The sequence below is a fragment of the Protopterus annectens genome, chromosome 8.part0, assembly GCF_019279795.1.
Source record: "Protopterus annectens isolate FY-2018-M chromosome 8.part0, PAN1.0, whole genome shotgun sequence".
NCBI classification, from domain to species: domain Eukaryota; kingdom Metazoa; phylum Chordata; order Ceratodontiformes; family Protopteridae; genus Protopterus; species Protopterus annectens.
Genome location: NC_056741.1, coordinates 1189232440 through 1189247232, shown reverse-complemented (window position 1 = coordinate 1189247232; position 14793 = coordinate 1189232440). Strand labels below are relative to the sequence as shown.

Genomic DNA, 14793 nt, shown 5'->3' with positions numbered 1-14793 from the left:
CTCTTTTGAGCTGGGAATTTCTGGTTACTGTGCCTGCTTATTTGAACTGTTTCTTTCTGAAACTGGTGGGCCTTGTTTGCTGTAGCATAGACTAGATTCAGGTGTGCTGAATCTAGCTTTGTTTGTATAACTTGAGCACTAATCCAGGCCATCTTTTTTGGAAAAGGTTCCCCTGCACCCTAGTGGTAGGAGTGTTGAGTTAGAACTTGTCTGATTGAAGACTGCTGGAACAGGCCTCAGTTTTGAGCTTTTTTACTGGTTAATTGGGTAATTTGTTTAAATCAGTTTGCTTGTTTTATGTTGTTATATAAAAAAATTGCACTTTATTCATCTGCTTTTACTGTATTTGTGTTTCTTCCTACTTTATTACTTTATTTTGCTTTTGTTGCCTGTTCTTAAAATTACTTAATTGCATTTTTTCTGCTGCATTTATTACTGCTTGTTAGTAGCCTGATTAAATTGTAACTGTTATTCTAAGCCTTTGGTTGAAGCACTTGGGCTTCAGACCAGTTGTTTTACATTAAGAAGGTGTGTGGTCTGCACTGTTGTGGCAGGCCAGGTAGCTTACATCTTTCTAAGTTGGTAGTTGCTGATTGAAGGCTTAGTGTCTGTTATTCTACAAGTGTATTAGTTCTGGTTTAAGCACTTGGGGTTTGGTCCAGTTATTTTACATTAAGAAGGTGTGGTATGTACTATTGTGGGAGGAGAGGGTAGCTTTTGCCCTTCTGTGCTGGGAGTTTCTGTTTAAAGGCTTATTGTGCCTGTTTATTTGAACTGTTTCTTTCTGAAATTGGTATGCCTTGTTTGCTGTAGCATAGACTAAATTCAGACCTGCTGAATCTAGCTTAATTTGTATAGCTTGAGCACTAATCCAGGCCATCATTTTTTGGAGAAGGTTCCCCTGCACCCTAGTGGCAGGGGTGTGCAGTTAGAACTTGTCTGATCAAAGACTGCTGGAATGGTGCTCAGTTTTTAGCATTTTATTGGTTAATTTGTTTAAATCAGTTTGCTCATTTGCTACTGTTATATTAAAAAAAAAAAAACACTTTATGCATCGCCACTTAGCTAGGGTTAAACTATTCCCGGTGTCATAAAGTCTGCTCTTCAAACTTTCCTTTAGAACTTAGCTAGTTTTTTTAGTTTTAGCAATCAAATCTGTTTCTTTGAGCTCAGCACTTGTTCAGAACTCGTTGTAAGCACTAAATAAGCTACAAGTTACTACAGCACTCAACTTTCCTCACTTGTCCAGAGGAAAACAATTTTTAGTACTTAATAAATAAGCACCTATCCAGGCATAGAAAACGGGCACAAACACGGAGCTGAGAACACACTGTAAAAGCAAGGAAACAACAGTAAGTAATCCACAAAGAATATTTATTAAGAAACGGATCCAAAAAACTTCTTTTGGAAGAGTTTGGGCAAGATGATACCCGAGTTTCTTGAATATTTGAATAATTATACCACCTTCCGAAAATTTACATATAATGTGAATAAAGATGACATTTCTTACTTGGATGTAAGGTTGATTAAAGACAAGGAACTTAAAGTTTTTAAATCAGAAATCTATAGGAAACCTACATATTCAAATAGTTTCCTACATTTTAACAGCTCTCACCCTTTTAAACAAAAGAAGGCCGTTATAAAAGGCCAATATGTGAGGGCTGTCTGGATGGTTTCTAGTTTTGAAAAGTTCCTAGATGAATGTGATCTCCTGAAAGAGATGTTTATGAAGAGAGGTTACCCTTGCAACTTAATAAATTAAATCATGACGGAAGTTGTGAATAAAAGGGAAAGGGGTTCTATAAACCATTGTTACATCAAGGGGTATTAGGCACTTATTTAGGGAGTTATAGCATTAACCCTATTTCCTTAGATTATAATATTAATTTACAGTCTGAAGAAATTTTAAACATATTGGAACCTGAGGAGAGAAATTTTGCTAGTGCTTTTGTGACAATTTTTAATAACTGCAGCAGAAATGTTGCTGACATTCTATTTAAAAAGTGGAGTGTTCTTATCATGAATAAAGACACTAGGAATACTGTAGATGATGCCCCTGTTATTGTATATGAAAAAGGCAGGACTATAAAAACTTGTTAAAACAAGTACCATCTAAACCTCAGAATGGGTCTATGAAGAAATGTGGCATGTGTAATTATTGTACTTATACTGAGGAGGGCTGCATATTTAGTATAACTAATATCACTATAAAAATGAAGAAAAAATGCACATGTAATTCAGAGAAAGTTGTTTACTGTGCAATTTGTTCAAAATGCCCTTGTTTTTATGTGAGGAAAACAGAGAGGAAAATTAAAGAATATGATCTACGAACATATAAGTGATATAAAGAACAAAAAGGAGACCAATGCCTGGCCAGACATAATATGGAATTCTCAGTGCATATGTTTACATTTATGATACTAGAAGTAATTATGACAGAGGCAAGGGGAGGCCCTTGGGCTCTGATCTTAGAAAAGCAAAAAGCCCTTTGGCAATTAAAACTGAATGCTTTGTAATGGCCAGGCCTTACTGATTAATTTTCAATTGCATGTTTTTTTTAAATTAAAAGCATTAGAGAAATTATCTTAAATGATTTTATATAATTAGAGTAAATTATTATATCTTTGTTTCAAATGTTCATATTTAATATGTCTTTTACATTGATGTTGTGCTTATTTATAAATTATGTAAATAAATGGAAGAGGGGGGGTGTTTTTATGACCTGGTGTCTAATTTTACTATTTATATTTATCTATTGGAGGAATTGCTTTATTCTGATGAAGTTCCTGATTGTGCAGGGACGAAAGCTTTGTGGATCCATTTCTTAATAAATATTCTTCATGGATAGAGGGTTGGAAGAGTGGCCTAATGGTTAAGGTGTTTGCCTTACAAACACAACATACAGGGTTTGAATCTCACAGGGGATAATTGGCTAGGCTTAAAAATGTCTCAAAAGGGCAGTTAGCCTAGTACTAATCTATGACCCTATCTATCTATGATTACCTACTGTGGTTTCCTTGCTTTTACAGTGTGTTCTCAGCTCCATGTTGTTTGCCCATTTTCTTTTTTGTTGTGGTTTTTGGTGATGTTTATTCACCTATCCAGGCATGTCTAAGGGTCAGTTCCCAGTATTTTCTCCTGTATCTGAGCATTGGGGCAATGCAGCAATTGCCTCATGTACACAGACAACCCTCTCCTCCTACCACCCAACAGTACAACCTGTGAGAGATACAAAACCTACACCACCAGAATAGAACCACAAAACACATACCTACATTCGCAGAGGCTCTCAATAAAAATCCGCCCAAGCAATAGAGATCTCCAAAACAGAACGCAAACAACCTCCACCCCCCAAGACAACCCAAACTATACATAGCCCACAAACTCAGTGTGCCACTCAACCACAGCCAATAAGGCATAACAACATACCCAACACTCTAGTCATAGGTGACTCTATTGTCAGGCACACTGATGTTCCACTCACCAGGCTAAACAAGGAGAAAGTTACTGTCAGCTGCCTGTCGGGTGCCAGGATCAGCCACATAACACACACACACTCAGGTCACTACAACAAGTACAAATATGACTTTGTCATTGTCCATGTTGGTGTGAATAACCTGAGATGTACCTCCCTGGACTACATGAAAAGAGACATGGAGAAGCTCTCTGATCTTGTAGCCCAGGCAGGTATGACCCTAGCCTTGAGTAGCATCCTGCCATCACCCAGAATGATACCACAGTACAAGAACAGATGATTGACTTCAACAATTGGCTAAGCTTCTGGTGTCATTCTAAGGGGGTCCAGTATCTGTCTGCCTGGGATGACATGATCGACAGACCACTATGCTTTGCCAGAGATGGCCTGCCCCTGTCGCCCTTGGGATTCTGGACACTGGCTAAGGCTCTTGCCACCCCTACAGTGCCTTTTTTAGGCAAGGTTCAAATGACAAATTCACCACTGTAACAGGTACAAGCAAGCAAAGTCTGAGGGTGATGCTACTCAATGCTAGAAATCTAAACCTCAAAATGCACTCATTTGAGGTACTTTTGTTTAAATGGAGAACATCGACATCTGTGTAGTGACAGAGACCTGGTCCAAGGCTCCAGAGAGCACACCTGCATTACCAGGCTATAATTCATACCACACCTTTCGGCCACCTAACCTGGACCAAAACACTAAAGGGGGAGGCGTGTCCATATTTGTTAAGGATATTCACACCTCCAGACTAGTTGCTCAGCATAATGCATTCAAAATTATCCAAGTGCAACTAACTCTGGGCAAGACCGCAAACCAAATTGTAACTTGCTACAGATCCCCCACCATGCTCCAGGATTCCCACTCCTCATTTCTTGATACACTGGAAAATATTAGGGTACAACACAACATCCTAATAATGGGCAATTTCAACTACCCCACCATTAACTGGGAAAACTACTCATGTACCAAGCTTTTTGGTCAACATTTCCTGGAATTCATAAATTCCATCGCCTTGGATCAACTTATCCACATCCCCACCAAGGGCAGAAATATGCTAGACCATGGGCAACTGGTGTTCCACACCACAGGTCAATTCCTTGTTGGTCAGATCCAACCACAAGCTAATCACCCTAGACATCAACATCCCACCCCCATCCCCCATTAGGGAAACCACCGTAAAAAAATTTCTCTAAAGCCAAACTCACACTTCTTAAGAGAGAAGTGGAAAACTTCATGACACCCATGCAAACAGAAAATTGAGGTACGACTGCTGAATCCTTCACAAATGCACTTTATAAGCACTTACACGAGTGCATGGATCGTGCTATCCCTAACAGAACCAAGATGCTATCCTCCAAAAAAAAGGAAGCCAGTCTGGTGGTCCCCTGCCATAAACAAACTCTGCAACAGAAGAAAGAAAATGGTGCAAAAAAGAGTAAAATCCCAGGATTGGAGGAACTCCTTGGTCAGCCTCGATAAGAAACTGAGATCCCCTCATAAATTCCTCCAAAGCTAGTTACAAAAACAAAATTGCCACTGATTCTAAAGACAACTACAAAGCATTCTATAGCTATGCCAGAATCTCAATGGCAACACTCATATCTGCTCTGAGTTACAGCACAATGGCACTAAATATACAGAACCAAATGATATTGCCAACACCCTGGCAGATAGGTTCAGTGCTGACTTTACCCCCCTCTCACCCCCTAAAGGGCCCATCTCTATACCAGAAGAAGGCAAAGTTCCTGTAATCACAGCTGCACAGGTAAAAACCACACTCTCCAAAGCCAAGAACACAGTATCCATGGGACCTGACAACATCCCAGGCTGCGTTCTACACAAACTACAGAATGAACTAGCACCCCAACTAAGCACCATGTTCAATCATAGCCTCACCTCAGGCTTTGTGCCCACTAAATTGCACACAGCAATGGTTATCCCACTCCACAAAGGTGGAGCCACCACAGACCCCAGGAACTACTGCCCCATTAGCCTGATGAGCCTGGTCTGCAAGGCCATGGAATGGATCATCATGGAACTTATAAAAAATTACATTGGTAATCTCCAAACTCTGGACCCCATCCAGTTCGGGTTTGTAAAAGGCAGATCATGTCTCCTAAACCTGATAGACTTCTTTGAAGCAGTCACCAAAGCCGTAGACGAAGGTAAGGTGGTTCACACAGCCTATCTAGATCTCACCAAGGATTTTAACACCATCCCCCACTCTGGAATTATAGAAAAACTCACTAAACTAGGTATACATCCCTATGCCACAAGATGGGTTGCCAACTGGCTCACTGACAGAACTCACACTGTGAAAGTAGCAGACTCCAAATCCAACTTCAGACCAGTGACAAGTGGAGTACCACAGGGTTCAGTCCTGGGTCCTCTCCTGTTTGGTATCTACTTCTCTGAAGTACAAGCTAACACAGAAGTACTTTGGCTAATGAAGTTCACAGATGACTGCAAACGAGGAGCCATAATCAAAACTCCTAACGATGTGGACATCCTACAAAAGGGCTTCACTGAGACAGATGCCTGGTGTCAAAGCCATGGCCTCAAGCTCAATGCCAAAAAGTGCATTGTCATCCCCTTTGGTAAAAACTCTGTACCCATGAACTACCACATAGGTGGTAGTCTACTTAACACTGATAGTGATAAGAGACCTTGGGACACAGGTGGACAGTAGTCTCTCCTTTGATAATCACATTGCACAGTAGTCAGGAAATCCTTCTACATGGCACACCTCATCACAAAAGGTTTCTCATCCAGGAAAAAAAGAGGTAATTGTTCCCCTCTACTCATCACTCATTAGACCCATTATAGAGTACAATGCCCCTTTTGGTATGTACCTCACAAGACTTCTACAACAACTGGAAAGGCTGCAGAAATACCTCACAGAGAGGATTACCATCCTCAAACAGATGACCTATGCAGACCATCTCAAAAAACTCCAGCTTTACTCTGTCTCATATCACCTACTCAAAGGCAATCTCTGCCTAACATACAAAGCTATATCAAACCCAGAGCTGTTCGACATGCTTTTTTTAAAGAAATCCCAATCCCTCCAAGCTACATGCTCTAGGGACCTAAACCTTGTCACCACAATAAACAGAACATGCTGGAGGGATAGATTCCTGTCCCACAGACTTCCCATACTCTGGAACAAACTACCTATCTATATCAAACAAAGCTCCTCATTAGCATTCTTCAAGAAAAATCTTGATGATTGGCTGGGAAATAGGAAATTCACCCTGGGGATTACCTCTGTGGCTCTGCTCGACAGGAGCACAGGAAAATAATTTTCTTGGTTAGCGAAAGCCAGGATACCTTTTTGGCTAGGCTTATATAGGCCCTAGGGCCAATAGCCTAGTACCTACCTATGAACCTATACCACAATATTCTTTTCCCCTTCAACTTGTACATACATCCATCTGTCACTCTGCAATATTCTTATCCCCTTCAACTTTTAAATACATCCATCTATCACTCTACAATATTCTTATCTCCTTCAACTTGTACAAATACTCATCTATCATTCTACAATATTCTTATCCCCTTCAACTTGTACATACAACCATCTATTCTGCAATATTCTTATCTCCTTCAACTTGTACATACACCCATCTATCATACTACAATATTCTTACCCCCTTCAACTTGTCAACTTGTATGTAAGCCTATTTATTTAGTTTCATTTTGGCAAACAGATTGCTTGCTAGGTCAAGTCCATTTCAAGTGAAGGCCAGGGATAAAAGGCTATGAAAACATGTTTTCAACAAATCCAAAAATATAAGGTATGTACTACAGAAACATTAGATTATTAGAACAGTATATATTTAAGTAAACTAAGAGCAACTGTCATGTGATTATTAAATAAGCATAAACATTAAAATATGGCAATAAATAGCTGATGTATATAGAAAGGCAGTTAACCTTAGTGTAGAGGAAGAACATATAACAACTATACTGTTGATACAGTAACACAAGTGTAAGACAGTATTGAAGGAAATAAGAGTAAAAGACAGTAATGTTAACATGTTGGAGACCAAGCTATTGTGAGTGGTAAAGAAAGGAGAATAAGTTACAACTTATATTTTGAAAAAGCAAGGCTGAAAGTTGGAACATTTAGTGAATGGATATTAGAAGTATGAGATATATGATTCATATAATGGCACATTGCTTCTGTCTTACACCAGAAAAGTCAAACATGTGCCTAGCAGGCATATCTAGCCATCAAGTGAATAAAATAAAAAAAGTAAATTATATGACCACTTTAATCACAGTTTTTCAAATATACAAGTCAAACTAGCAACTTCCTGATGTCTCCTTACTCTTTCTGTGTGCTCTAAGTAAGATATATTCATTTATTCATGAGCGAATCAAACTGTGGACTGTAGGAGAAGCTTGTTGGCAGCTCATAACCTTAATCCTCTGTGACAAAATGCTAGAGATAGCTTAATCTGATTAAATACTTATGCTAGCAATGGGTTTGCATACAAGACATACCGCTGAGTAGGTCATTCTTCTGCAGGCATGTTATCATTCATATCCTCAACCCATTTCCAAATATCACAATTTATTTATAAGAAACACAAAAGAAACTCTGAGTGCTGCAAATGAATTTGCTATGCTGTTTGTCACTGGTACCACATTTAGATTTTTTTTAATTCATTTTTTTAATTTTGCCTATTTGTTGACTATATTCCTTTTCAGGAGTGACCCAGGAGCACTGTTTGGTTAAGCGACTTGCTCAGCGTCACATAGTAGGGGAAACAAAGGTAGATGTAATCAAACCCTATACCCTGGAAGCAGTTCCTTAACAGTTAAGAGTTTTATTTATTTGCACAAACTGCAAGACTGTTAGAGTGAAGTTATAATACAAAATATTATAATCAGGTCTCTGGCCATAATCAACTTATTATGTGCTCATAACATGAATGCCAAGAAATTAACCTTAAGAATGAAGCTCAAGAGGTGAATTTTGGCATCTGTGTTGAGAATATATGAAGCTGTTTATGATCAGAAACCCATGTACTACGAGTTACAGGAAAAAGAAAATTTGTAGGAGTAAAAAAAAGTTTTACTGGATTTTAAAGCCTTTGAAAGACAATAAAACACTTAGAGAGAAACCAGGAACAATGCACCTTTCTGTAGAACTAACTGCCTCAAAAGTTGTTAGATGCTTTATTCCGACATTTTATTTTCAAATTAAGGTAGTGGAAAGCATCTAACAGCTTTCAAAAGCTATTTCACCATCTGCTGCTTTTCTTTGCCAGCTAGCACTGTCCACTGTTAGTCCTTAGAGTGATATTCAATCTTAACAGCACTTAGGTATCCTTAACAAGCTTTTGTTAAGCACCCCTGAGCATTGTTAAGAGCAGGTCTTGAACTAGGGAAGTCCTTAAAAAGTTTACCCTTTTCCTGAATTCATGTCAGAATCACATCTCTCCATGTACTATAAAAATTTCATAGCAAAAAAGAACCTCCGATAAGGGTAGTTTAGCTTTCAGAGTGCTCCTGTTCTTAAACATTAACCTGGGAATGTATTCACGGGTGTGAATGTGAAATACTTTAGCAATGTAGTTTAAAATATTTAATTGCAATTAAGAAAGTCAACAGTCAAAATACTGAGTTATGGAAACTTTTTAAATGCGCACAATAATATAAACACAAAATTTATTTTTTGGGGGGTGGGGGTGATAGTCAAGCAAACCTGCACATTTACTTTTTGAATACTTTGTTCTAACTTCAGGGTTGTTTAGGTAACTTAAGTTCATGTAAGACTGTGAGCTCCTTGCAAAATGCATCTGGTAAAGAATTCTGCTATCTTTCATAACTGCAACTCTCAGATTCCTTCGAATTCTGCTATCTTTCATAACTGCAACTCTCAGATTCCTTCCAGCAAGCTGTTGATATGTGACTATAGATTGTGGGATCCTTTGCCACTGAATACATATAGTACTACAAATCACAGAATCATTTTCATTTCAATCAGGGACTGAAGGGAAAAATATTGAAAAAGTGGAGATAATGCAACCACTAAGTTAGAATGAATTTCAACTTTTTACCATTAGTTTTCAGAAAAGCAATGTTTTAATCAGTAGCCAAGTAAACAGCACTTCTTACTTATACCTTCAAGTGAAATTAATTAAATGAAATGAGTACCCAGCACATGCAACATTAAAGGGTTATCACAGAGTCTGTTACCATATGGATATTACTGAACAATAACATATCTGGAATGATAGAACAGTAATGCAAGCTTCTCACACTGGTGCTAGAAGGGAAAGATTAGGTAAACCAAGAGAAGTTTATAAAGAATAGTAGAAAAGTAAGTATGGAACACTGTAGAACATATTTTGAAGGATGATTGTTAAACTGAGGTATAAATTTTGATGTAAAACTGGTTATTGGTGAGGTAATTTAGAAAGTGAGATAGGAAATCAGGACCTATGCCTATTTGTAGAAGGTAATAGACGAGAATCTTGTGATCAGTCAGGCCAAAGGCTTTTTATAAGGTCAGTACACATGGCAACACTGATCTGGCCTTAATAGCTAGTAGTATTTAATCTGTTATGGTCTATATGGTTGTTAAGTGCTGTAACTGGACCAAAACATGTTCTGAGAAAAAAGATTGTGGGTAGTGAGGTATTGGGTGAGCTGAATACAGACAATTTCTGCAAGCAATTTGCATACAGTCAGGAGGGTAGAGACTGGCCTGTAATGGAAGGTTTTAGGGACACTAATGCTTTGGGACTGGGCTGATTATCGATATTTTCTTTATATGTTTGGCATATTTTTGATAGGCAGAGATTGAAGATGTGTTGCAGAGTGTTGTGAAGTAAACTCTGCAATGGTATATAAACCATGGATAAAGGTCATCTGTGCTTGGTAAGCTGTCAGTTTTTATTTGTTGCAGAAGAGGTTCTAAGTCTCTTGTTTTAACTTGTTTGAAATATAACTGAGAAATTTAGAGAGGTGGTTCAGTTGAACTCAAAGATTTTGAGAAGCTGGGTGGCTTGGATAATGCAGACAGGAAGTCAGAATGTACCTGATGATGATGGTGGTTAGTTCTGAATATCTCTTCCCGAGTCAATTCAGTTCTTTTCAGAACTGTTTTTCTGATTTAGCTACGGATTTTTTAAAATGTTTTCTTATGCTGGCTTTTGTGTCATTGTATTGCTTGTCTTGTGAGGTTTCTTATTTGTGTATGTTGTTACCTATTGCTAGGGAAAGGGCTGGTTTTCCATGCCTGACATGAAACATTTCAAAGTTTTAAGAGTGACTTCAATTCATGATTTACCCAATCCTTTCTTTTTTGGTTTGTAGAGTTGAGAAATTATAGGAAAGAAATTCTCCGGCAGGGATTGGAGTGTGTTGATGAGAGCTTCTGCAATGAGGTTAGGGCTGTTTAGGTTAATATGAAAGACCAGTTAGAGTTGGAGATGGTTTCTTTATACTTGTTTGATGTTTGAATCTGTCTCAGGCCTGAGTGAGGATATGTTTTGAGAAGCTTATTGTACAATGGCACTAATAGAAGGAGAGTGCATGATAATGTTTGAGATCGGTTGTGTTCATCAGTTGTGATTAGATCTAAAAGGGAAGGATGATTAGCTATGAGGTTAGGTTGCATGGACTGTTGCAGAAGTTGTTTAAGGTGGACGTCAGGCTGAAGTTTGTTGATGTCATACTATACGAAGTAAAGCATATTTATGGCACCTAAGAGGATGCACTTGCTTTTGTTTCCCAGTGGGGTAGTTATTTTTTGAACTAGTGTTTGGGTTTTACCAGGCATGGAAGGAGGAGGGGTGGGGGGGAGGTCAGTAGGCTGCTATGAGGTGCAGTTCTCTTGTGTTAATTTGTAGAAGTAGCCAGTACAGACAGTGTGTTAGCATAGGCTAAGAGATGGGTGCTTAGATACATTTCATAGAGTGGAGGGGTTCCACCACGGTTTCTTAGGTTGGGTCCAGCAACTAGAAATAAAATGGTGTTAGTGTGGGTTATTTATTTTGATCCAGGACTCAGTAACAGCAAGTATGTCAGGGTTGTGCAGTTTAAGGAGAACATCAGCCTGATCTAGATTGTTATGTATGATTTGCACATTCATTAAAAGACAAGAGAGTTTTGTTGAGCCAAGGATGGTTTCACTATTGTTTCTGATGAGCAGATTGAAAAGGAGGGTTGCCACTTTGTACAGTCGTTTGGGGGAGTTTTGTTGCATTTTTGTTTAATGAGGAATTTGTATGGAGGTCAGTCGATGGTAGGTCTGTGTTTTTTATGGTCAGGCTGGGTGCTGGAAAGTGCTAGTGGTTTGGTAGTGGTTGTTGATAGTGTGGTTAAGAAGGTGGTGAAGTATGCATAGGGAATGAAAGTTATAAATGCAGCATTGGGAGATGTTTCATGTGTGTGTGTGTGTGTGTGTGTGTGTGTGTGTGTGTGTGTGTGTGTGTGTGTGTGTGTGTGTGTGTGTGTGTGTGTGTGTGTGTGCTGTAGCCTAACGTTATTTTTGTTGTGTATAAGAGTAAGTTAAGTAGGAGTGATACGATTTTCAATTTCATGTGCTTCAGTAGCATCTTATGTGTTATGTGGTATATGGATTTTGGTAGTTGTCCTAGGTTAGTTGTGGTGCATCATAAGAGTATGACATGGAATGGAGGTAATTCAATATTGTCTGGATGTTAGGGGTGTGGACTGCAGTAAAAGTTTAAAGCTGATTTGTGCTGTTAGTGAAAGAGGAGGAGAATGCTGAGTATAAATACAGTGATCCAGGGCGTGGTAAGGGAATTGGGGGAGGGAGGGGAGTGAAGTGGGTCACAGCAACTGGACTAAGTGAAGCCAATCAATCTTAGAAGGTCACAAACCAATAGGTTAGCACAATTATGAATCAAAAGGTAAGTGCAGTATGTGTTTGCAAGAAACCAGACCAAGGTGCAAATAAATATAGAGAAGAGTTTACATTTTGGGCATGCAACTCTATGCAGAACTGATACAATATATATATGAGATATACAACTATAACAGAAACTGCATGTGAAGAGATAAACAAGCATGGGGCAGGTGTACCTCAAGCAAGACCTTCTGGAGGCAAACACAGAATAAATGAATTATGAATACACATTGATGGCATCCAGTAATCACAGAAATAGTAAAGCAAATGTCAGATAATAACAAGAGAGAAGGGCATGTTTCATAGCAATATAATCTTCATTTAGTCAAAGATGCCTATCAGTACATGGAGTTACTGACAAGCATGGGGCAGGTGTACCTCAAGCAAGACCTTCTGGAGGCAAACACAGAATAAATGAATTATGAATACACATTGATGGCATCCAGTAATCACAGAAATAGTAAAGCAAATGTCAGATAATAACAAGAGAGAAGGGCATGTTTCATAGCAATATAATCTTCATTTAGTCAAAGATGCCTATCAGTACATGGAGTTACTGGCAGTGCTACACTTACATGACAAGATAATAACTGTTACTAATTGGACATAGCTGAGAAGGGCTGCCACCATAATCCTGATTCAGTGAAAGATAATTTACAGAACAAGGGGATTAAATACTCTGTTCTACTTGTCACTTGGTGTTAACAGTTAGCAAGACAGCCTTGAGTAACTGGATAAAGACCCTGACTGGCTGATTCATTATCTAAGTCAATGGTAACTAGTGGAAATTAGAAAGCATATACCATAAGACAGTAGTCACTGACTGTTCATATGTAAATGAAACTATGGAAAACATTTTTTCTGGAATTACATTTGTGCCTCCATGCTCAGACCGATGGAATACATATAATAACTGCCTTGTTTGTGGTATTTAATTACCACTCTAAAACTATTGACCATGTCTTCCTACAGCCAAATTCATGGGAGCAACTGGAAAGCAGTAGCCACATCTAACCTCCGAGAGTCAGCGTATCAGTCCAGATACAAATGTGCATAAGGTAATCGATACAAGAAAAAACATTACTTACCAGCCATGCATTGAGGCAGTGGTTGCAAATGAGGTGTCCACAAGGCTCAATTTTGACATCTTTATCATTTTCTGCGCAGATCTTGCACAGCTGGAAAGTGGAATCCATTTCACAGTATATCTCGTATTGTTCCTAAATCAGGGCACAGAAAAGCATGAAGATGTGAGACTAGCTTAACTTTATACACTCTCTGTCACACAGACTCTTACACTGTACTGTGCAGCATCATTCACTTGTCCTGTGACACAGTGTGTGCCATGCCACAATGCCATGTGATTGTACTTCTGATATTCATATAAATCCAGCACACTTTTGCAGCACAACATAAAACAACACAATACAGCGGCATTGTTTTCTGCTGTTTTCTACATCAAAAATATACTATGTGACTCATTCAACAATAATGTTGCACACATCTACATATTCTCTGCACTCTTTATACTGTACTGCAGCTCATAGATCTACAACAGCAACAGCTGACAAAAAAAAAAAGAAAAACACCACAGGGCAGCATACTGGAATAAACTAAATCTAGTTTTAAGCTTATGTCTGACATGCAGTATCTCAGACTGTCCTACTACTGTTGTTTGTCTTTCAGCTTTTTCCCAGTTAGGGGTCGCCACAGTGGAACTCCGGTCTGCTAATGATTGGCAGTTGGTTTTTATGGTGTCGAGTTGCCAGCCCAACTCCCAACCTTCAACAAAGGCACACCCATTCAATGCATGTCTTTCGAACGCCCACTCGACCGCGGGGAGGACATGCAGACTCCACACAGAAGGCACTCCCAACCCAAGCCGAGAATCAAATGGGAGAACCTCTTGCTGTGATGCAACAATGCTACCACTGCCCCTCAAACTGTCCTACTACTAACGTCTTTTATTATTACAAATACCAGATGTCACACTTCTTAATAATGATAGCTGTTGCAACAGACTGCAGCTTCATTTGCCACTCATTATGGTTATTGCAACAAGTTCCATAATCCTTTTCAGTTCAGTCTAAGTTTGAAGGAAAAATAAGATCCAGAGTTACCAACACAAAGCCCTAAATTCTATAAACACATTGTTCTTCCTTGGTTTGGTAATGTAGCAGGAGTCTGCATCTACTTAGATACATGGAAATGCAGAAATGTTAAAGACAGCAATTGCACTTTATTGAGCATCAAAGTTAGCTGATCTGAATCAATAAATGACTAGGGTTTTGTAGTTAATTAATATGTTTTTAATGGATAGACTTTGCCATAGAGGGGTCCAGACACTATTTTTAAAACTGTATGCCAGTTTCTAGAAGGTAGTCCCCACCCATATTCACTAACACAAATGGAGTCCTTCCTAGCC

The 14793-nt window shown here is 38.8% G+C and overlaps 1 protein-coding gene across 2 annotated transcripts in view; it reads right to left on the bottom strand.

Annotated features, from left to right (window-relative positions):
- LOC122809292 (E3 ubiquitin-protein ligase CBL-like) overlaps positions 1 to 14793 on the bottom strand; it is a 645680-nt gene that overhangs the window by 130543 nt on the left and 500344 nt on the right. For both annotated transcript variants that reach the window (XM_044080672.1, XM_044080673.1), the window contains exon 7: positions 13457 to 13588. In XM_044080672.1, coding sequence (XP_043936607.1) covers positions 13457 to 13588 — 132 coding nt within the window. The remainder of the gene's footprint in view (positions 1 to 13456; positions 13589 to 14793) is intronic.